We start from the raw sequence: 21,919 nt of genomic DNA on the forward strand, positions 1-21,919 counted from the left end.
GACGCGGCTGCCATGGGCTTTGGAAGGAGGCCTTCCTACCAGGCCTCCCCTGGCCGGGGTACTCCTGGTGCTCCAGGCCCTGTAGGCTGATTGAGGGGAGGACCTCGCCTCATTCGTTGATTGACCAAGGGCTTTGGCAGACCCTCCTCCCATTGCTTCCTGTCTGTTTGCAAAGCTCCTCTGGGTGCTGCCAGCTTCAAGCTTTGTGGTGGAGGAGGCTGGAGGTTACAGACTCCGCTCTCTCCTGGGCATTTGAAATGCCCTGCGTAGGGCCAGCAGGCCACAGAGCACCCTGCATTGGCTCAGCTGCTTATCGATTCTCTCCTGGTTGGGGGAGGGGAGTGGGGGTGGGTTGAGGGTGCAGGGGTGAAGTGCTGAGTCTATTTTGGGAGGTTGCAGGAGTCTAGCTCGGCATGCCCTCTCCACACTTGGCCCCCTCTGGCGTTTCCTAGAAGGATTTCCCATCCTCCCACAGCCACTCTCTCCCACCCTCCTTCCTGCTTAGTGCTTATAGTTGACTAGTGGCCCCAAAAGACGTGTCTCAGTCCTAACCCCTGGTACCTGTGAATGTGACATTATTTGGAAATAGGGTCTTTGCAGTTGTAACTAAGTTAAGGATCTTATGATGAGATCATCCTGGATTTAGGGTAGGCCCTAAAGCCAATGACAGGTGTTCTTCTAAAGAACAGAGAAGGAGAAGACACCAAGAAGAAGGCACATGAAGATGGAGGCAGAGAGTGGAGTCCTGCTGCCACAAACCAATTGACACCAAGGGCTGCCAGTAGCCACCAGAACCTACAAGTGAGGCATGGGACTGATTCCCCCTCAGAGCCTCCAGAAGGAATCAGCCTGTTAACACCGTGATTTTGGACCTCTGGCCTTGTCTTAGCTCATGCTGCCATAACCAGATACCACAGAGTGGGTGGCTTAACCGACAGAAATGTATTTTCCCACAGTCCTGGAGGCTGGAAATCCGAGGTCAGGATGCCAGCGTGGGTGGGCTTTGGTGAGGGCCCTCTTCCTGACTTGTGGACAGCCGCCTTCACTCTGGGGCCCTCACGGGGCAGCAAGCGGGAGAGAGAGAGTGTTTCTTCTTCAAAAGCACTAATCCCATTATGAGGATCCCACTCTCATGACCTCATCTAAGCCTAAATTTCCCAAAGCCCTATCTTCAAATACCATCACATGGAGGTGGGGGGGGGGCGGGGGAGGTAGGGCTTCACTGTACAAATTTTGGGGGGATGCAGTTCAGTCCACAGCAGGCCTCCAGGGCTGGGAGAGAATGAATTTCTGTTGTTCTAAACCACCCAGCTTGTGGCACTTGGTTATGCAGCCTTGGGACACTGAGACAGTGTCCCACTTCTCTAGGCCCCCTCCTCCCAGAGACCACCAATGCAAAAGAAGACTTAGGGGCTGCGGTTGGGGTGTCACGGCCAGGGCACCGGCTTGCAGAGGCTGTGGGTGTGCATGAATGGCGTGCCAGTGACCTGGGCTCACAGGGTCCAGACCCAGTGACCCTGGGAGGACCAGCACTGGGCAGAGGCAGGCCGGGGCTGTTGTGGGCACCCCTCGTCTTCAGCTACCACCCCTGAAGATGGGGCCCCGGCACTACACTTGGAAGTGATTCATCACGAGCCCTTCCTGGATCTGCTGCTAGGCTTTGTGGCTGGCACTGAGGACCTGGGCCCACAGAACAAGCTGGGCCAGACACCCCGGCAGCTAGCAGCCAGCCTGTGGAGGGGTCCACACTGCAGAAGTGTGTGGCACACACTGAGTTGTTGCTCCTGGCCTGCTGCAGGCATGGCTCCAGTCCCCACTGGCTGCCCCAAGGAGCCCCTGACCCCTACCTAGCTCAGGGCCCAAAACACATCCCCAACATCGACCCAAGAACCAGCTTAGAGAAGTTGGAGGAAAGTGAGGAGGACCGGAAGCTACAGTTGCAGGCTGAAAATGACAAGGACCACGGCCCACTCCATGTGGCTGCCATCCTCGAAGAGGCAGACCTGGTCTGGCTCCTCCAGGAGGCCCAAGCTGACCTCAACAGACCGGAGCCCACAGGCAGCCTGCACTTGGCAGTGGAGGCCCACCCAGCATACTTGCTAGAGTTTCTCCCGGGGGGCAGGCTCGGACCCTGCTGACCCCTCTCTGTGGCTGCACCCCACTAGGCATCCCTGGGCTCCAGCCCCACCCCATCCCTGCTTACCTCTGCACACGCGGAGCCCCAGAGCCCAAGGATGAGGACGACAGCCTGGCTCCTGCAGCGGCAGTGGTGACGGCGACAGTGAGGACGAGGGCATGAGTCAGGGGAAAGACCGATCAGCCCGGCTTGGGGGTGAGGGTAAATCAGCAGGCAGCAAAGGGGAGAAGAGCTGTGAGGGAGAGTGTTGAGACCCTCCTTGGGCTGCAGTCAGGACAGACCCAGGCAGGGGCGGTGGGAATAAATTAAGGCACTGGCAGAGGTCGGACCCAGGCAGAGGTGCAGAAGAGACCATGGCTGGGGTAATTGGTAAACCCAGGCAATGGTGGGTGGCAGCATGGGGCGATTTGCGGGGGAAGAGTTGGAGAACTCGGGCTGTAGGAACAAAACCTCGGGCAGCAGTGATTGGAACATGGGTGGTATTGGGGAAAGCCCTTAACCAGTAGCAAGGAGGCTTACTTGGAAAACCCAAAGGCGTTGCGGGGTAGGGCTTGGGGGATTTGGGTAGAGGCAGAGGGAGGGTGTGGTGGGAGAGACCTCAAGCGGCTACGGTGGCTCAAGAATCAATGTGGGGCTAGAACTCAAGCAGCAGCTATGGGAGAGATGACCTTGAACATGGTGGTTTGAGAACCAGGAGCGGGGAACTCAGGCTTGAAGACAGGACCCGGTTCTTAGAGTGGGGTGAAATCAGTTGGGCAGCGGGCAAGAGGGCCGCTGCCTGAGCCCCTCTGCCTGACCCTCTACCCCCCAGGAGGAATACAGCAGCACTGTGGTCCCTAGTGACGGGGGCCAACACTGCTACCTCCCACCCAGCCTCAAAAATCTCTCCCTGATGACCCCATCTGATTTGTTTAAATGTTAATATAATTTCTGATTTAAAAAAAAAACTCCCAGTTCTGACAACCAAGGGTAGAAAAAGAGAAGACTTAGAGAGCTGAGCTCTGAACAGTTCTGCTGCTGGTTTCAGTCTGTAAATGCACGTACCTGCCTGTGTCCCAGTTGCAGGATGCTCCTTACTTCCCAGGAAGTCCTCCTGCTATGCAGACACGCTCATCCACAGAGCTACAAGCAGGCCGGGACCTCAGCAAAGGCCTCCCCGGGGGGAGACAGATCCCAGCACCCCCTGCCTCCCCTCCCATTGCGTCAGTGGTCTTCTGGAGACCAGCCCAAACTAAGGGAGGAGAGTCCAAAGGTGAAAGCCTTTGATGTGGTGACAGACTGATGGGATCGATATTTAGGGGCTGATGGAACTACACGCTGTAGCACTGTGGTGTCCACTCAGGCTGGCTCTCCTGGCCAGGAGGGAATGTGCCTGAGGGCCTTGCTTTGCTGGGAGAGGGGTTATTTGGTGTGATGGACATAGCACAAGAGCGGAGTGAGGTCTGGTGTGTCACCAAATCGCTCTGTGACCTGAGGGAGGTTACTTCTGTAAGCCTCTGTGTCCTGAGAATGGAAGTGACTTTTCAGGTCCTTCTCTGAATCAACAGTCAGTCCTGGGAGACTAGGCCAGATTAGGCAAGTAGCAGATTCTTTTTTGTACATCTAATTGTGGTAAAATATATATAACATGACAGTTACAGTTTTACCATTGTTTTCATTCTTTATTTTAATTGTGGTAAAATATGCATAAAATTTAACATGGTGACCATTTTTAAGTGTACAATTCAGTGGCATTAAGTACATTCACAACGTTGTACAACCATCACCACTGTCCATTCCAGAACTTTGCCATCCTCCCAATCTGAAATTCTACCCATTGAGCAATAACTCACCCCTCCCTCTAAACCCTGGCAATCTCTATTCTACTTTTTCTATGAATTTGCCTCTTCTGGGTACCTCATATAAGTGGAATCAAGATTTGTCCTTTTGTGTCTAGCTTATTTCACCAAGTATGTTTTCAAGGTTGATCCATATTGTAACATACATCAGAATTCCTCTTTAAGGCTGAATAATATTCCATTGTATGTATATACTGCTTTTCCACTGCTGGACACTTGAGCTGTTTTCACCTTTTGGGATTGTGATTTCATGCTCTGTGAACATTGGCATACACATGTCTGTTCACGTCCCTGCTTTCACTTTTGGGTATATACCTAGGAGTAGAATTACTGGATCCTATGAAAATTCTATGTTTAATTTTTTGAGGAACCACCAAACTGTTTTCCCTTGAGTTTACTCTAAAATGAAAGCACTCTGTCCTGCCATGGGTGTGTGCTCGAGAATTCCATGGAGAGGTAGCTCGAAACCACCTGGGATCGGAGAGGCCACCCAGAGCCCAGGGCTGCCCACTTTCTACTTCTGGAGTGAATTACATTGTGGCTGGAAAGTGGCTATGAAGAAACATCCTTTTCTCTCCTGTTCACTTGTCTGGAATTTTAAGAATGGTGGTGGTATGTGCATACATGTCTGATTTCATTGATAGAACAAAAACCCCAAGCAGGACTGGATGAGGACTGGGGGAAAGGGCAGGAGGTTTAATTGGGAAGGGCAGAAAGGTGGTTGACACTAAGACTGAAGCTCTCCAAACCCTGAGCAGAGTTACAGGATGGCCTAGATCAGGTGAGCAGGGGCCAGGGGAGCAAATGAGCAGATGAACTGACCCAGCCCTGCGCTGCTTTGAATCCACATTTGGTCTGGGTTCAACTCTCAGTTCTTGTCCTTGCTAGTTTGGGCAATGAACTTAGGCTTCTCAAGTTCGGCTTTCTCATTTGTAAAATTAGGGACATTATGAAAGTCAGGAGGATGGAATAAAACCACATTCCTGAGACAATTCCCACAGTGCCTGGCCCTCACACTCAGTATAGCTCAGGAAGCTAGCTGGCTGTGTTCCTCAAGCCTTGAGCAGCATACTCAGGTGCTGTGTTAGATTGGGAAGCCCCTCCCTCACCTCCCAGCTCTAGAAATCTGCTTTATAGCATGCGTTTTTGATGCAATTTGCATTTTGGTGGCTGTTTTAGAACTTAGTGGTTGCCTTTCTACAGTTTCCTTTTCTCTCTGAATCAAATGCTTTATCTTTTGGGGACTGGCAGATGGGCTTACTTGCATGTACAAAACTGACTTTTAAGCAAAGGACACATTCTTTGCTTAAAAAAAAAAATAGAAAACCTGTTATTCTGGGCAAAACTCTTCCAGATGCCTTTGGAAACGAATACATCTTGTTAGTGATCCCGTTTCATGTACTACAAAGGGCTCACTCTACAGGCAGATAGAGCCGGATTGAAGAAGTACTGTGAAAATACTTGAGGCCATCACCTTATGTAAATAAAAATCATTATCATTAATCATAAATACAGAAAATTTGATGTCTGATAAGTGAGCTTGTATCAAAGCAGACAGATATTTCTGTCTTCCCCGCCTTTCTCTGCTCTGCCTAGTGCTCAGCGCTGCTCATCCTTGCTGATTTAATTCAATGAGCCGACCTGCAAACACAGCCAGGGTTCCAATGATACAGACGAGCATGAAGACTCCAAGGAGAATGTGGTCCATCACCATTGCAACATACTTCCATTCCTCGGCCGCCTGGGAGAGAGAAAAGTGTTAGAATTTCCTTCAGGTGGTCATTAGACTCACAGTGTTCACGTTATGCATTGTCTATGGTCCACACAATTTGCAGATCTCAAAGCCCTCAACATCCCTTGGCTGGCATGGTGATCTTTATCATTCCAATAGATTATTCACAATGGGATGGCTCACGAAGGCGGCTTAGAGGTGGTCACCAAGGCACATCGGAGGTCAGCAGCTGCCTCGTGAATGCCAACCTACCCGTCAAGACAAACCCGTCCATCTGTGCTCAAGTATTTGATCATTTAAGCCTGGAGGTGTGGGTCTCAAGGCACGGAACTTACGTTATTGGACTCCTGGTCTGACTTCATGGTCTCTGCGATGTATTTGACTCCTTCAATGGCACTTTTTACCTCGGGGTGTTTGATCAGGGGAGAGTGGAAACCCATGGGTGGAGGCCCTGGCTTCCCAGAAATGTCAGAAATATCAATGTCTTCTGTAAAAATCTTTTTGTCTTGTTTTTCTCTGGATGGTCTTTTCATCGTGGAGAAGAACATGATATTTGGGATAGTGTCGATAAAAACCTAACATAAAGAAGAAATCCATGCATGAGAATTATTGCCAACAGGGCAAGTATCAAACTCTGACTTTGAATTAGCAGCGTGACTTTAGGCAAGTCATTTGGCTTCTCTGGGCCTTAGCCTCTTTGTCCTTAAAACAAAAGGACTCTACTAAATTTTCTTAAAGATTTCTTCAGGCATATCTTGTGGCCTGTCAAATTACTACGGTGAGTAGAGATGATTCTGTAATGTGAGGAGTTCGCCACTGGGGGGAGCCTGTGTGCAGCTATTGGACTCAATGAGAAGCCATTGATGCTTAAGCTTCCAGCCCTGCTATAGGTACCCGCTGTTTTCAAAGCCATGTGTTAGCAGGATAATATGGTTAAAGAAAAGGTCTTTCTGGCTAAAAGAATATATAAGTCTCCAAAACAGCGACTCTGTTTTCTTCCATTTCTTGTTCCTGAAGAAATGCAACATAGGTGTTGACAGGAGTCATGTGAGTCTTTATAAATACAGGGACTGATTGTCTTCCCAAAAAAATACATTGCAAGCAGTAGTGTTTCTGTCAGTTCATGACAAATCTTTTGCCTGCTACAGAAAAGACCCTGGAAGCTAGTGTCTCTGTGAAGTTTTATTTAAAAACTGACATATTGGAAATGTTAACACACTTTAAATTTCAATAATGTAAATATTTGAGACCAAGTTCCTCAGTGACACTCACTTCTTGACAATTTCTTGTCAAGCACTCCCTCCATCTCTAGTTCTTCTATTCTCAGCAGATAATTTCTCCCAGCAAAAAATAAGCAGTCTGTTCAGAGATTGGAAGACATACAAACAGAAATCTCAAGAATTTCACAGCATTTGACTAAAAAGAGAGTGACTTACTCACCTTCTCTAATCAAAGGGATTATTTAAGCTTGAATTTGGAGGGGGCTTTGTTAATTCTGTTTTTCTTCTGTGCCTGGGGAGGCTACATGAGTTATTTATTCCTAGAAAGAGGCTAAAGAAAGTTCCTTCCGGAAATCCCCTCAATTTCCCCAGAAAGGACTTTCAGTTCCTAAGTACCCACAGTGGTTAACCAGAATTCCACTGGCCACGTGGAAGGAGAGATGTTCTTACGGGCAAGAGTTTGCAGGGCCTTGCTCACTCACCTTGCGTACCCAGTCGGGCATGACGTGGGTGCTGGGGGAGCGGTGGTGTGTATTGATGACAATGACGGTGATGATGATGGACGCTATGACAAACACCATGGTGAACAACATGTATTTCCCAATCAAGGGCACGGCACTGGAGGTGGAAGGGATCAGCTCCACGATGACCAGGAGGAACACGGTTAAGGACAGCAGGACTGAGATGCTTAGCGTCATCTTCTCTCCTGGACAAAATGAAGAAGAAATACAGCCACTCATGTGTTATGGGCTGAATCGTCGTACCCTTCAATTTTATACATGGAAGTCCTAAGGCTCGGCACCCCCGTGACTGTATTTGGAGATGAGGCCTTAAGTCAAAATGAGTTGATTAGGGAGGGCCCTCATCCAGGATGACTGGTGTCCTTCTAGGAAGAGGAGATTAGGACAGAGACACCCACAGAGAGGAAAGACCAGGTGAAGACACAGGGAAGACAGCCATCTGCAAGCCAAGGAGAGGAGCCTCAGAGGAAACCAAACCTACTGCCACCTTGGCCTCCAGAACCACGTGGAAATAAATTCCTGGCATTTAAGCTGCCCAGTTTGGGGTACTTTGTTATGGCGGCCCCAGCCAGCTCATATACCACAGACCCCAAGGGTGAGAGCAATGTGACCTGCGTGACGCTGGGGAAATTTCCTGGGCAGAATTTGGTCCTTTGAGACCTTACGCACCTTAGCTCTGCTGACAGAGGCAAGTGGCAGGCATTTCCATGAGAGGCTGCCGAACAACCAGTGGCTGCTTGATCTCATGTCCCAGAATTCTGAGGCTTGGAATTCAGGGAACCAAGTACACCCAGCTGTGTGACGGGCTAGACTCTGGGTGGCAGTTTTCTGTCTGCAGCAGAATGTCATCAGCCTCCCAAAACGGAACCTGACCTACTTGTTACCCAGCAGATGGATGGGCAAACCAGAAGTACACGTGTAGTTTTCTCGTTATAGGAGGAAGCTGCAGCACCAAAACCAAGAAAAGGACAAAACCAATGAACTACTTACTTTTTCACATTCATCTAAGAGGACAATTTGGTTTTTTTCTTGTTCTGTTTTTCATATTAAGGGATCAGCGATTTCCCTGCCCCAACCTCTTTTCACCAGGCCCTACAATTTCAGTGTGAACAATTCCCTGTTAGAGTTTTGGTATGGCAAGTGAGGAGGGAGGGGCTGAATGGGAATATTTTTGTGGGGACTGACCACCTGAGATGCAGTTAGAGAGCCTTTGGAAGGGACTTTCCTTGGCCCGGTCCTGCTGTTTGCCTTGGGACACCCGTGTGTTACCCTGTTCTCCTCCCATACTGGATGCTTCCAGATGCTATGAGTATCTACAGGATACAGAGTGGATGCAAACAAGAAATGACCAATTCTACCTAGTTAGGACAAGTCTACCTAGTGGGTAGGAAAGTCTTTAAAAGTGAAAAAGGGGACAGAATTATAAATACGAAATATTGATCGAGTTACATCAAATTTCTCGATTAATAATAATGAGAATAAGAGCTCGCATATATCATGCATTCTCACTGTTCTAAATGCTCTTCAAGCATAAACCATTTCACATTTACAGAAAGTCTGATTCGTTTCCATATTGCCCTGACTGGCATTTTCTCTCTTCACTTTAAGAAGCTTCATTTGATTAGAAAGTTGAAAAAAAATTGTGTTTGGGATCATTTATTTAAAAATAAATACAGTCATAAATACAATGTGCATTCTGTGGGGCAAATTTTTTTTTTTAAGATTTTTTTAAGTAATCTCTACACTCAGTGTGGGACTTGAACTCACAACCCCGAGATCAAGAGTCACATGCTTTACTGAGTGAGCCAATCAGGAACCCTTGTGGGGCGAATTCTGCCTTATTCTCTACTGTGGGCTTGTCGCATAACAACTGTTCAACAAATATGTTGAATGAGTGAGTGTATATGAATCTTTTTTTTCCTTGTTGGAAAGCTGGACTTAGACTTGTGTGTGTGTTTATCATTTTGATATAATTGTTACCTGTCATAAGTTTGAGGACTGTCTGTACCACCTTTCTTTTTCCCTACTTGTCTGCCCTAAATTGTTTATGAGCAGTGACTTCAAGCAGGCACTCCTGTACCCTTTTCCCCTTTTCTGCAGATTGTTGGTATTTGGTGAAATTATGTCACAGATGTAATTACCCAGTAGGAGGTAAGGAAGTTGCTCTGGCTGATATGTGAAAAAGAATTGCCACTTGGGAAGTATGGTCTTGTGTATAAAGATACTGCCATCTGGAAAACAGACACACAAAAGCTATTTTCAAGTGGCAAGCAGTGAGCAAAAGAGGCAAGACTTGGATTAATCAGTATATAGTCAGTGGCTTCATAGGGGAAGTGACATGAGGAGTGTCTGTGACGCAAGCCTTACCCAGCACATTTCTGGGCACACAGTAGGTATTCAGCAAGCAAGTACTGGTGGTTATTCACATTAGACTGAGCTGTGTATGTGCGCCTCCGGGCTCATGTTCAACTCTGCCTGCCCTGTAGTCTGCTCCAGCTGTGAGCTCTAGCCACAGTGACTCACCATGGAACATGGCCACTCAGTAAATGCGTCCTCCCAGGGATGATGATTGGGCGTGTCTGCCTGTATTTGTTTATTAGCCCATGATTATTTCTGCTTTCCCCCCAAATAGCAGCACAAGATGTGTCTGCGTCAGCAGCAGCGGCCATGGCAATGGCACCCACCTGAGTCTGTGGGCAGGTAGAACACCAGGCCAGTTAAGAAGGAGAAGAGCAGGCAGGGAATGATGACGTTGACGATGAAGTAGAGGGGTAGGCGCTGCATGACAAAGTGGTAGGTGATGTCCAGGTAGGGGGTGGAGGGGCAACAGGCATAGAACACCCAGTGCTTCCAGCCCCGGGATTCCTTGATCACCCATTCTCCACTTTCCATGAAGTTGCTTAGGTCTGGTTGGTCACTTTCCTGAGAAGATAAAATGAAACTTTGAAACCCCAGCTGTGTCCCCCTTGAGGAGGGGTGGGTTTCAAACTCAGCTGTAATAAAGCAACAGATTGCAGTGCTGTTGGGACTGGAATGGGACCCAGGAGGGTCACTTCCAATTTGGGGTCTTTCCTATAAAATAAGGGGGGTTTGGACCATTGGGATCCTCCATGTTGAACACACCTTCAAGTCACTTAGGAACTTGACAACATATTGGTCCCTTACTCCCACCCCAGACTGATTCAGCCAAAATTCCTGGGACCCAGTTCGGGCAGAGGAATGTATGTGAGCTCCCAGGTGGTTCTCATGTGCACACACCGAACTGTTGAATTCGATGATCCCCAAAGGTATAACTGGTGCTGAGAGACTGGGATTCTGGAGGGACAGAGCTGGACACCTGGATGACACTCCTCCTGCATCCAGCCCCATCCTGCGAGGTCAGCACCTACCGGGTTGATGGCCACCACCGAGCCGTCATAGGTCCAGGTGCCCAACTTCATGCTGCAGTTCTGTTCGTCAAAGGGAAAGTGGGTGACGATAATCTCACAGTAGCTTTTGAAGATGGCCGGGGGTGTCCATGTGATATGGCCGGTGTAGTCCAGGAGCACTTTGGTTAACTTGACAATGGCAAAGTCGCCATCTGCACTGCAGTTGGGATCAAAGAGGAATATGACTCCAAGTGACGGATGAGCCGTCAGTTCTGCGTGGGGATGTTAGCAGGAGACAGCTGTTAATTATCCAGGTGCTAATTATAGATGCTTTCATTCGGGGAGCGTCACTTTTTTTTCATGGCAACGTTTCCCAAATTTACCTGATAATCACTGGGGTGCTTGTTTAAAATACAGACTTCTCAGCACCATCTAAGCACTAAATCAGAATATCCAGAGAAGAACCTAGGAATCTACGGCTTTAAAGAAATAACAGGTGATACTATATACCAGATGTTTTCTTCCCAGTCCTCAGTAGTATTTGTAATGTTAATCTCCATCTATCCCTTCCCCAATATACTTTGAAAGTTAACTGGGAAAAAAAAAAACGGGAATTTTAAATAAAAAGTCCAGTGGCTCATGACTGTGGTAAGCAGGTTAAAGAAAGGCTCTGTTATCTTTTTCAGAACTATCTAGAATTCAGTGGGGTAGAGTCGAAAACTCAGAGTGCTCCTGGGTCAGGCAGGTGAGGAAGGGGTGAGGGGTGAGAGGAGAGCCTTCTCTCCTCTAAGGAAAGTGCCACTCAGCTTTGCTGTGGAGCCCTCTTGTGAGGGAAGGATGATGCTGCCAGATATTGGGGTTCTTCCTTGGAACCTGGAAATCTGGAATTTTTTTAATCCAAAGTTTCTATGCTTTTGAATAAGGGATTTTTCTACAGAGACTAGAACTCCAGAGTTTAATGTAATACTGTTCAATTTTCAAGTGTTGGCACTAATTTCTCATTTTAAAAATCCACCATGGTAGAGGGGCGCCTGGGTGGCTCAGTTGGTTAAGCATCTGCCTTCAGCTCAGGTCATGGTCCCAGGGTCCTGGGATCAAGCCCCGAGTCAGGCTCCCTGCTCAGCGGGGAGTCGGCTTCTCCCTCTGCCTCTCCCTGCCCCGCTTGTGCTCTCTCTCTCACTCTCTCAAATAAATGAGTGAAATCTTTTTAGAAAATAACAAATAAATAATCCACCATGGTAGGTAATAAAAAATAACAGGCCGTTTCTGTGGGCCTTATTCAGTGGGCAGTCCACTTGACCCCAAACAGCCTGTGAGTTGGGGCCTCGGCCAAAGGCATTAGAATAGGTATTGAAGAGGTGGGTGGGGTCTGCCCTGGGGAACTTTCAGGGACCTATGGCATATGTTGGTGCCTCACTTCATAAATCAGTGGTTTTTTCCCTGGAGTGGAGTTGAGGCACTCTCCAGAAAACTGTGCGGTTCTGGACCTTCCCAAAAGAGCCCCAAAGAGCAGAGGGCCACAGGATCATCTACATCTGTCTCTATAAGCTAGTAAAACTGGGTTCTCTCCCCACCAGGGTGTTCCCGAGCGAGCTTGTCAAGAGGACCTGAGGACTTTAATTGCTTCTCTTAGATTCTTACCGAAAGAGAAACTTACTAACACCAGACACTCTGCTCTATCAGCATATTTGTTCAAAAACTTTACACAAATGATTGGTTAATCGGGCTCAAGCTTGAGTCTCAGGTATCACTGGGAAATATGTAGTAGAAAATCAAAGTAGGAGGGTCGGCCGTAAAGGGTGTCCTTTCCATTCACAAGCCCTTGCTGCCCTCCCTGGTCAGTGTGCGAGAAGGCACAGCCCGCTTGCATAGACACGCGCTGTGTGTAGACTGTCAGACTGCACATCCTCCAGCCCGATGGCGGATGCTCCCGCCCGGGAAGGATGCTCCTTGAAATGAACATTCTCTGACAAATGAAGGGCGTATGATAATGAACCTGTCATTAGACCAGAGTGTCTTGCATCACATTATAATTTCACAACATGCAGTCTGTCACGGAGCCCGGTGGATGGGCGACGCAGGCCTCCCCGGCCATCAGCAGCACGCGATGTCTCGGGATGCCGTGAGGATGTGATGGATAACCACCCCAGGAGGTTCAGACCTATTGGTAGGAAGGGCATTTAATTCCAAGGAACTCAATTATATGAATTTGGGTTCCTTGGATAGTTGCCATACACCCTTCAGGAGCTCTCAGGGATTAAATGTCCCCCACCCCACAGCCCCGATTCAATTTGGCTCTGATAATTGTTTCTATTCATAACATGAGACACCATATGGCACCCCTAGCATGTCAACTTGGCTCTTGGTTTTTAAGGGTTATTTAATGTGAACAGTGATGAGAAGCATACTGAGAGTGGCAGGCCTTCGGATAGGGCACTTGGGCTCCACCTGCCCCAGGAATGTCCCCCTCTCCAGCCTATTTGTTTTGCTTACTTGTTATAGAGAACGAAGTCTGGGCGCCAGATCTTTTCTGAGGGAATGTGGATTTTTTTCACGCCGCCATACTCCTCTGGATTCCATTTTAGGTTGTAATCCACCCATTGCTAGAAATGAAGACATTTCACTAATAAAAAGAGCTAAAAACATTTAAAAAAAAATCTAAGTTTATCAAGCGGTGTCTGGGTGGCTAAGTCGGTTAAGCAGCCGACTCTTGATTTTGGCTCAGGTCATGATCTCAGGGTCGTGGGATTGAGCACTGAGTCTGCACAGAGTCTGCTTGAGACTCTTTCTCCTTCTTGTTCTGCCCCTCCTCCCTGCTTTCTCTCTCTCTCTCTCTAAGATAAAGAAATAAAATCTTTACAAATAAATATCTAAAGTTATCAAGAGTTCTGATGGTATATGATAGTTTGGATATTGACAGAAATTGTGCTCCAGTAAAAAGATTTGATTCAGAATTCACGTTTCACTTTAGTAAACGATAAAAGCAAACACTTCTATAGTACTGACTCCATGCATGCACCATTCTGAGCATTTTACATAAATCCATGATTTAGTCTTCACAATAATCCTATGAAGGAAGAGTGATTATTGACCCCATTTTACAGATGAGGAAACAAAGGTACCCCAAGTCACACGACTGGGTGGTGACACATCTACCATGCCACACTGCCCACCCCAGGAAAAGAGAATGACCCTATTGTGAACATTTCCCTCAAGCAGACAATATCATCTTTTAAAAATATTATATTGTTTCCTACATTATAAAAGTCATGCATGCCCAATGTAGCCTATTCAGATGACACAATTTTATGAATTCACCTGTATCGCCCCAAAACTCGTATGTTGAAGTCCTAATCCCCAGTACCTCAGAATATAACTTTATTTGGAGACAGGGTCTTTATAGAGGTAATTTGGTTAAAATTAGGTCATTGAGGTAGGCCCTAACCCAACAGGAATTGTGTCCTTAAAGAAGGGGACATTTTTTTTTTAACATTTTATTTATTCATTTGACACAGAGAGAGTGAGAAACAGAGAGCAAGCACAAGCAGGGGGAATGGCAGGCAGGGGAGGAGCAGGCTTCCCGCTGAGCATGGAGCCCAATGTGGGGCTCAATCCCAGAACCATGGGACCATGACCCGATCTGAAGGCAGCCGCCCAACCGACTGAGCCACCCAGGCACCCCAGGAGGGGACATTTGAAGACAGAAACATATTCGAGAAGAATGCCATGGGGACATGATGTTGGCCAACTATATGCAAAGAAGAAAGGCCTGGAAACAGATTCCCCCTCACAGCCCTCAGAAGGAGCCAGTCCTGCTGATAACCTTGATTTGGGACTTTTGGCGTCAAGAACTGCAAGAGAATAAGTTTGTCTGTGGCTTTGTTTATGGTAGCCTAACAAAGCACTAAGTAAAACACACACACACACACACACACGCACCAACAAATATGATCCATAATCCCACAACACCGAAATTTTACTTGCATCATGTTGGTATGCATCCCTGTTACCCAAATTGATTCCCCCTGGGCCCAGGTTCAATCCCAGGGTGAATACAAACGACATCAATGCACTTATCGAGCTGCATACCTGTTTCAGTCGCACGTTGGTTGTCACAATCTGATTTACTTCATCCTGAGAAAAGATAAGACCGCATCTTCAGAGGTAAGGAGGGGAGGCCAGGGTGAGGGGTGCGGGAGCCCCGAGTGCTACTGTCTCACCACGTTGATGAGCTGGATCAGCTGCAGGCCCACGGTGACCTCCACAGCCTGGCGGTGGTCTTCCACTGGCCGCACCACACTGTTATAATCTTCAAATAGCTTTGCCACCAGGCGGGTCTCATGTTCGGAGCCCAGGACGAGGCCAGCTGGGACAGCAAATGACATACACTCAGATTCTGCTCCCCAGCCGCCACCAACACTAACATGAGTCACTGAGGCGTGACCAGCAAATGGAAGGCACACGGACCCCCTTGTTCAAGGGCTCCCAATGCAGCTTTTATGGTCCTAAGTTCCTTTCCAGTCACAGCTGCTGGTGTGGTCCCTTCCCAGTGGGGTGTGCCAGATTATTGTGACACTTGTGCTCTAAACAGATGACATTCCTTAATACAGCCGCTGGCTGGAATCAGGTTTGCTGGATGCACACATGCAAGAAGAAAAATCCACACAAAAACCCATCTCCGTATTTCAGGGTCTTGGCACGGGGTAATGAAATCTCAGGTCGGCCGGCCTCGGATCTCAAAATGCTGTGAACAGCCAAAAATTGATGCCGGTTCCTACCCACTAGGATGGCGAGAATTCACAAAATTGAAAGCAGTGAATATCGGTGAGATTATGGAGCCCTCATATATTGCTGGTGAGAATGTGAACGGTGCAGCCACTCGGGGAGACAGTTCGGCACACAAGTTACATGCAGAGTGACCATATGACCTAGTGATTCCATGCCTAGGCATATCCCCAGAAAGACTGTCCACATAGAACCTTGTACACCAGTGTTCGTGGAAACACTATACATAATAGCTGTATTATGTATAGTGCAACTCGATATACAACTCGAATGCCCATCAACAGATAGATGGATGAACAAAATGTGGCATATCCATGCAGTGGAATATTATTCACCCACAAAAAGGAAGTGTTGATTTATGCTACAACGTGGGTGAACCCTGAAAATACTATGCTAAGTGAAAGAAATCAGACACAAAGGAGCACATATTGTAGGATTCCACTTATGTGAAATATTCAAAATAGGTAAATCTGCAGAGAGAGCAGATTAGGGATTGAGGGGATGGGAGAAAGGGGAGTAACTGCTAATGGGTATATGGTACAGGGTTTCCTTTTGGGGTGATGAAAATGTTCTGGAACTAGATAGCAGTGATGGTTGTATAACATTGTGAATGTACTTAATGCCACTGAATCATACACTTTAAAATGGCAATTTTAGGTAATGTGTATTTTACCAGGACAAATTCTATGTAATGTGTATTTTCCTGTAATTAAAAAAAAAAAAAAATCACTGCTGGTGAGTACACGTCCCTGTTAAGTGACATAGAGTAAAAATCATGTGCTTTTCTGACCTGGATTTGGGGCTACTATGGAGCATGAGTGACTCCTGAGAATCTTTACTACATTTTCCTTCAGGATGCTGAGCAATATTATCTACTACTCTTGGACCCCACAGCCCTTTTCTGTCCAGTGTTACACGGGGCTCACCAGCCTCCAGTGAGGCAGGCAGACCGGCATTCTTACCTGAGATCCGAGAGGCTGGAAGACTTGTCCAAGGTTCTGTGGCTAGGGCAGAGCTTGGAGCGAGCCTTGCCATTTTGCGCTCTGTTCCCGCACTAACTCGAGATACCATGAGTGTGTCGTGGGCTGTCCTGGAAATTACACCACTGTCCTAGCATTGTTCCAATGAGAAAAAGCATTCCCAATTCCAACAAGTGCCTTATGAAGGATCTTCATAACTTTGTAACTTAAGCCTTACGTGGATTGAGGATTGCTTGTTCAGGGTTAGGAGAGGAAGCAGACACAAGATCCACTTGCCCTAATGCACGTAACCAGATCCCTCCTTTCCGCAGGTTATTGCTGAAGCCACCATACCTTCTCCTTTGGCCAAGACAACTTTAAAAACTGAATGAGTGAGATGCTTTCCTTTTTTCCCCAGTAGTGTTAATCTATTGCCTCTAAGACACGTTATTATTTTTCTTTATTATTTTTCTCCTTGAATCTTCAGTTTGAAAGTTTGTCAACAAAATAAGTAAAAAGTAATTACTTTTTCTATTCTTAATAACTAATAAAAATAATAGCATATCCAGCTGTTATGTGCAGACAATCTTCTGTGTGCTTTATATGTACTAACTCTTTCAATCCTCATAACTGGGTGGGGTAGGTACTGTTCTTGTCCTCGCTTTATAGAGGGGGAAATTGAACCTTAGAGAGGTTGAGTGAGTTGTCCAGATTTCATAAATGGTGGAGTCAGGTTTCAAGCCCACAGCCCATACTCTCAACCACTAGTTCACATCCAGAACTTTGGATCATCTTGAAATAACCAGTGTTATGCAATGAGTTGAAACATTTGCATCCTCACAAAAATGTGTATTTTGTTGGTAGAGCTTCACTGATGGCCCTTTATTTGTATTATCTTATTGAATCCTTACAATAATCCTAGGAGATAAGTCTTTACTCCTGGTTTACAAGTGAGAAAACTGACATTTGGACAGTTTTGGCATGTGTTCATGGTTCCCAGTCGGAAGTAGGACTACAAAAGCAGGCAGTCTGACCCCAGGGTCTGTGCTCTTTACTACCTCCCTAAAGATAAATGTATCATTTCCATTTGGATTTTTAAAGCTTTCAGTATAGCTTAAATGTCTGCATTATGACCTTCCTGGACTCTAGGTATGGAACCTCTGACCTCACCTACCTCATTTCTAGTTTCCCAAACTTCCTGAGTCCAAAAGAATCCATTCGGCACTTACACATAACATCTCGCCCAAACCACCTGCCACCTGCATTCAGCGCCCTTCAAGTTTGCATGTTGTACAAAGACCCAGTTTTTGCTGTCACCCCATTGAGCCCCTGGGACATGGCAATCCTCTGTCCTCCACACCTGTCCACCCTGGACCCCTCCTGGCCCACGGGTGGCGGGGGGAGGGCAGGACCCTGGCATGGGCCACCGAGTGCCTTGGCCACTGAGTTTGAAGCTATTGCTTTGGCACTGCCTGGGCTGCTTATTTTTAAGTGACTGTTTATTCCCCTTTGACAGGAAGAACATACTAGAAAGCATCAGATAGAGCAGATGGTCCACATTATGAAGCAGGAAAACTATGCAGGCCAACTCTATGGTCCACTGGGGAGAAGGGGAAGACCGGGGAGACAGGCCTCGTCAGAAATCCAGTGACATTCGCTTCCTCCTCTCTCAGTCTCACAAATAACAAGGGACCCTGTTCCTTCCATAATGCATTTCTAAGGAATTTCTGTGGAGGTCTCCATGTCTCAGATTGGGTTCATTGGTGGTGGTGGTGTTGTTTTCCTTTTTCCTCCCCAGAGCAAGGCAGAGTGAGAGAAAACACATAGGACTTGAAGTCAGAATTCTGTGATTCTGTTCCCAGCTCCAGTGTGGTCTGGGTAGTCAGACCAGTTCTTCATGGAGTCAATGAATCACAGTAAATACTTTCTTAAAGACAGGGTGTAAATTGATAAACGTACAGACAAATAAATAATGTCAAAGTCTTTTCAGCAAGATCATATGGTAATCTTTATTCAGATGGTGTCCACATTACTTCATTCGTCAAGTATTTATTGAGCACTTACTGTGTGCAAAGCATTGCTTTAAGAGCTCTGAGATATTCAGAGGTGAATCTGATACGAATCCTATCTTTCTACCCTCATGGAGACTGACATGTGTCATTTACATAAATAGCTAGGAACAAGTTGGAAAGTAATATGCCATAAGAAAAATGGCAGTGAAGTACTTAGGATTCCAGAGATGGAAGAGAGGAAGAGGTTGTAATCCAAGGTGCTGCGTAATTAGAACAGAGATCATTATGTGGTAAGCTAACATAAGAAAAAGTGCCCTGATGTGAATGAGAATTTTGGCCACAAAGAACTGAACCAGCCACAGTTTCAAAGTGTTCTTTTTGTACCGTACTGGTTCAATTTGCATTTTTATGGAGGAACAGCCTACTGGACTGGTCGAAAGGAATTCTGAAATGTTACTAGTTACTTTGGGTAATTCTTATCTCAACCTGGTGCTGTATCTCTTGCTACCTTTGGCAATTTCAGGCTGGGTTTTCTGACTAGGCACAGCATAAACAGTCTCCAATGGATCACATTCCAACATTTGTAAACGAAGCGACCCCGGGCAGGTCAGTTCATGTCTTTCAGCCTCGGTTTCCCTGTAATAACAAATTAAAGTTGTGGCACTGCCTCAGCTAGCTCTAAATTTCTATGAGCCCCTATGTGAATTGATACGGGGAAACTCTAGGTTTGATCTAAATATACATTACATACCTTTTTAGATAGGTAAACATGCATTTTCCCAAGGTCTTTGGTGTCCAGAGAGATCGCTTAAGGATTTTTATGTGTAAGCATATCACTTAAGAATTTTCATCGGGTGTAGTCTCTGCAGGTGAGCACGCACACACGTACACGCACACACATACGTGCACACACACACCACACCAACAAAGGCCAGTTTTATTTGGATCAAGTCCAAATCCCACAGGCTGTAATTTATCCGAGTTTAGGCTCTTTCCCTGAACTCTGCTCTTGAAAAACATTAATAATAAAGCTCTTTACCTTTTTTTGCGCAGAAGGTATGTGTGTGTGTCAGAGCAATATTAGAGAAGAGAAATCACAGAATGTCAGCCGTCTTGTTTCTCAGGTGAGATGATATCACCAGTAAACTTTTAAATGAAGCAATCAGCAAACATCTCCTACTTCCCTCTACCGGAAGTTTGGGATTAAGGGTAGCGTTTCAGCTGCTGTGTGGTGACACATTCCAGAGGGGAATGCAGGTCAAGGGCTGTGCAAGGTTTTATAGTTTCAATTCCAACCCAAACCTACATAGAGTGAAACAGTAGGGCAGAAGTGCATTCAAACGAGCTTTTTTTTTAACTGCAGAAGTTAAAAAAATTACCAAATATCTGATCTCTTATGGAAAGAGTTTAGTTACAATTATTAATAGGTTTCTCTCTCCAGCACATGCAGCTGTCAATCAGTCCTCTTCATTACCAGAATTCTCCCAGAGCAGTAAAAGGACTTGTTACCCAAATTGTCTGCAATTATAAGATGCCACTCTGAGTCCCTATAGTTGCTCCAAGATGAAAGCCGCTCCTGGATGGTAGCAGGGGTGCTGAGTCTGATCAGACGGGTGAGGCGACCCTAGGCACTGATGGCGGGCGGGGCCTGCCTGTCTACTCTGTAGCCTCTGACCAGGCAGCTCCCATTTTCACTGGACAACACAAACTAGAAATCTGTATCCACAAGCTGAATCAAGCCAACAAGAGTGAGAAACTGACAGAGGAGCCTCAGGCTGATGAAGCCCTGCCATTCTGTGTCCCCAGAAGCAAGACACAGGTCCAGGGACGTCTCATGCTTCAGCCTCACAGGAGAGCCCCGTGACCCCGGCACTCACCTGAGCAGAACCCAAGGAGCAGGAGGAGCAGCTGTGGCTCCATGGGCCGTGGGCGCTGGTGTGGACTGGAGGTGAGTGGTGGCCTGCCTGCGCTGCTTGCAAGCCCTCTCTGGCTGGAAGCTTGGCTGTTAGAGGGTTGGAAAGTGAGTCGGCTCAGTGGAGCTATTGTCTTACACCACCTGTTTGTGGCAGTGACAGCTGGGCTGCCCAGAGCCCTGGAGCCCAGGGACTTGCTGAGGGCCTAGCAGTATTACAGGGTGCCTCACTTTACATAATTGCTATACCCTTGATAAGTTGAGGGTGAACTGCATTGTATTTTAAATGCACCATGAGTTAGGTTTAATAATAAAGAAACAACTTAGAGTAGACAATGAATTATTTTGAATGCTGAGCAACCCCCTCCTTTTTGTATAAACCAGACCCTCATCTATGTGGATTGATTTGGATCAGCGTCCCTAGGGCTGAGTAGATCATCAGCTGTTTGTGTAAGACGCTGATCATCCTAAATCACGGAAGTCCACATTCCACACACAGGACAGTTCATTTGCTTGGTTCATTCTAGACTGAGAGTGCATGGGGCTTTTGTGCTGAATAAATTTGAGAAGAGCGGGGTTGGTGCCGAATCTACTGTCAGAGAATTCCACGTTTGGTTGGGTTTGGTTTTTAACAAAGATGGCTTCTTCCATAAAACTGGTTTTATTGGCCCCTGGAGTGGCTGTTCCAGCCTCTGTCTCTGTATCAGGCAGTACCTGTCCCATGGCGCGCCATTAGCGGGAGCTAACTGCCCACTTCCCACGTACTGTCATTCAAGTGAAGCGTAATTAGTGACAAAGTGTCCCACTGCATAAACATTTGTTCCAGGCTCCTACTCTCTTCCATCCATTCTCTGCCTACTCTCACTCAGGGAAGCAAAGAGTAGAGTGGTTCAGCTTTTCAATTTCTTTGTTAAAAAACAACCACCACCCTAAAAGCCAGCAGTTAGTAATTACTCAGTCTGAAGAGTATTTTTACCAAAACAGGAAAGGAAGCAGTTATTTAAAGAGACCCTGCCTGTTCCTTCCTTTTTCCCCAAACTGAATCAGGTGAGGAAGGTCCCTCGTCTCAAGTCCAAGGACAGCTTCCTGACAAATCTGCCCATTCTGGTGAGTCCAAACAGAGCATTAGAGAAAAGGCTTGGAAGGTACAGGAGAGAGCCACACATTGACATTATTTATATTTTTTCTGTTTAAGTTGTGGGATATTGCTCACTGTCCACTAAAAAATTGGTTCTCTCCTTTCCAAGGTATTGCACTCTGACTGCCTAGGAAAAAATACATCCTTCCACCCGGTTCTTGCATCTAGATGGAACCATGTGACTGGATTCTAGAAAATGAAATGTGAGGAGAAATTTTGAGACTGACAAACCTTTCAGCAGAGCGCATCCATGCTCTTCTAGTCTTTTCTTTTTAAACTTTAAAGTATCCAGTATCG

The 21,919-nt window shown here is 46.7% G+C and overlaps 1 protein-coding gene and 1 pseudogene across 1 annotated transcript; one reads left to right on the forward strand and one right to left on the reverse strand.

Annotated features, from left to right (window-relative positions):
* The first annotated feature begins 663 nt into the window (after positions 1-663).
* On the forward strand, positions 664-2,388 carry LOC123324328 (annotated as a pseudogene).
* A 3,116-nt stretch (positions 2,389-5,504) lies between these two features.
* CHRNA1 (cholinergic receptor nicotinic alpha 1 subunit) lies at positions 5,505-20,496 on the reverse strand. Its single transcript, XM_021703076.1, has 9 exons — positions 20,450-20,496; positions 15,037-15,182; positions 14,906-14,950; positions 13,310-13,419; positions 10,838-11,033; positions 10,133-10,370; positions 7,410-7,633; positions 6,043-6,282; positions 5,505-5,716 (listed from the first exon to the last, which is right to left on the reverse strand). Exons 1-9 carry the CDS (start codon positions 20,490-20,492, stop codon positions 5,585-5,587), a joined length of 1,374 nt encoding a protein of 457 aa, XP_021558751.1. The 5' UTR covers positions 20,493-20,496; the 3' UTR covers positions 5,505-5,584.
* Positions 20,497-21,919: the final 1,423 nt, after the last annotated feature.

The sequence above is a fragment of the Neomonachus schauinslandi genome, chromosome 3 (assembly GCF_002201575.2).
Source record: "Neomonachus schauinslandi chromosome 3, ASM220157v2, whole genome shotgun sequence".
NCBI classification, from domain to species: Eukaryota; Metazoa; Chordata; class Mammalia; order Carnivora; family Phocidae; genus Neomonachus; species Neomonachus schauinslandi.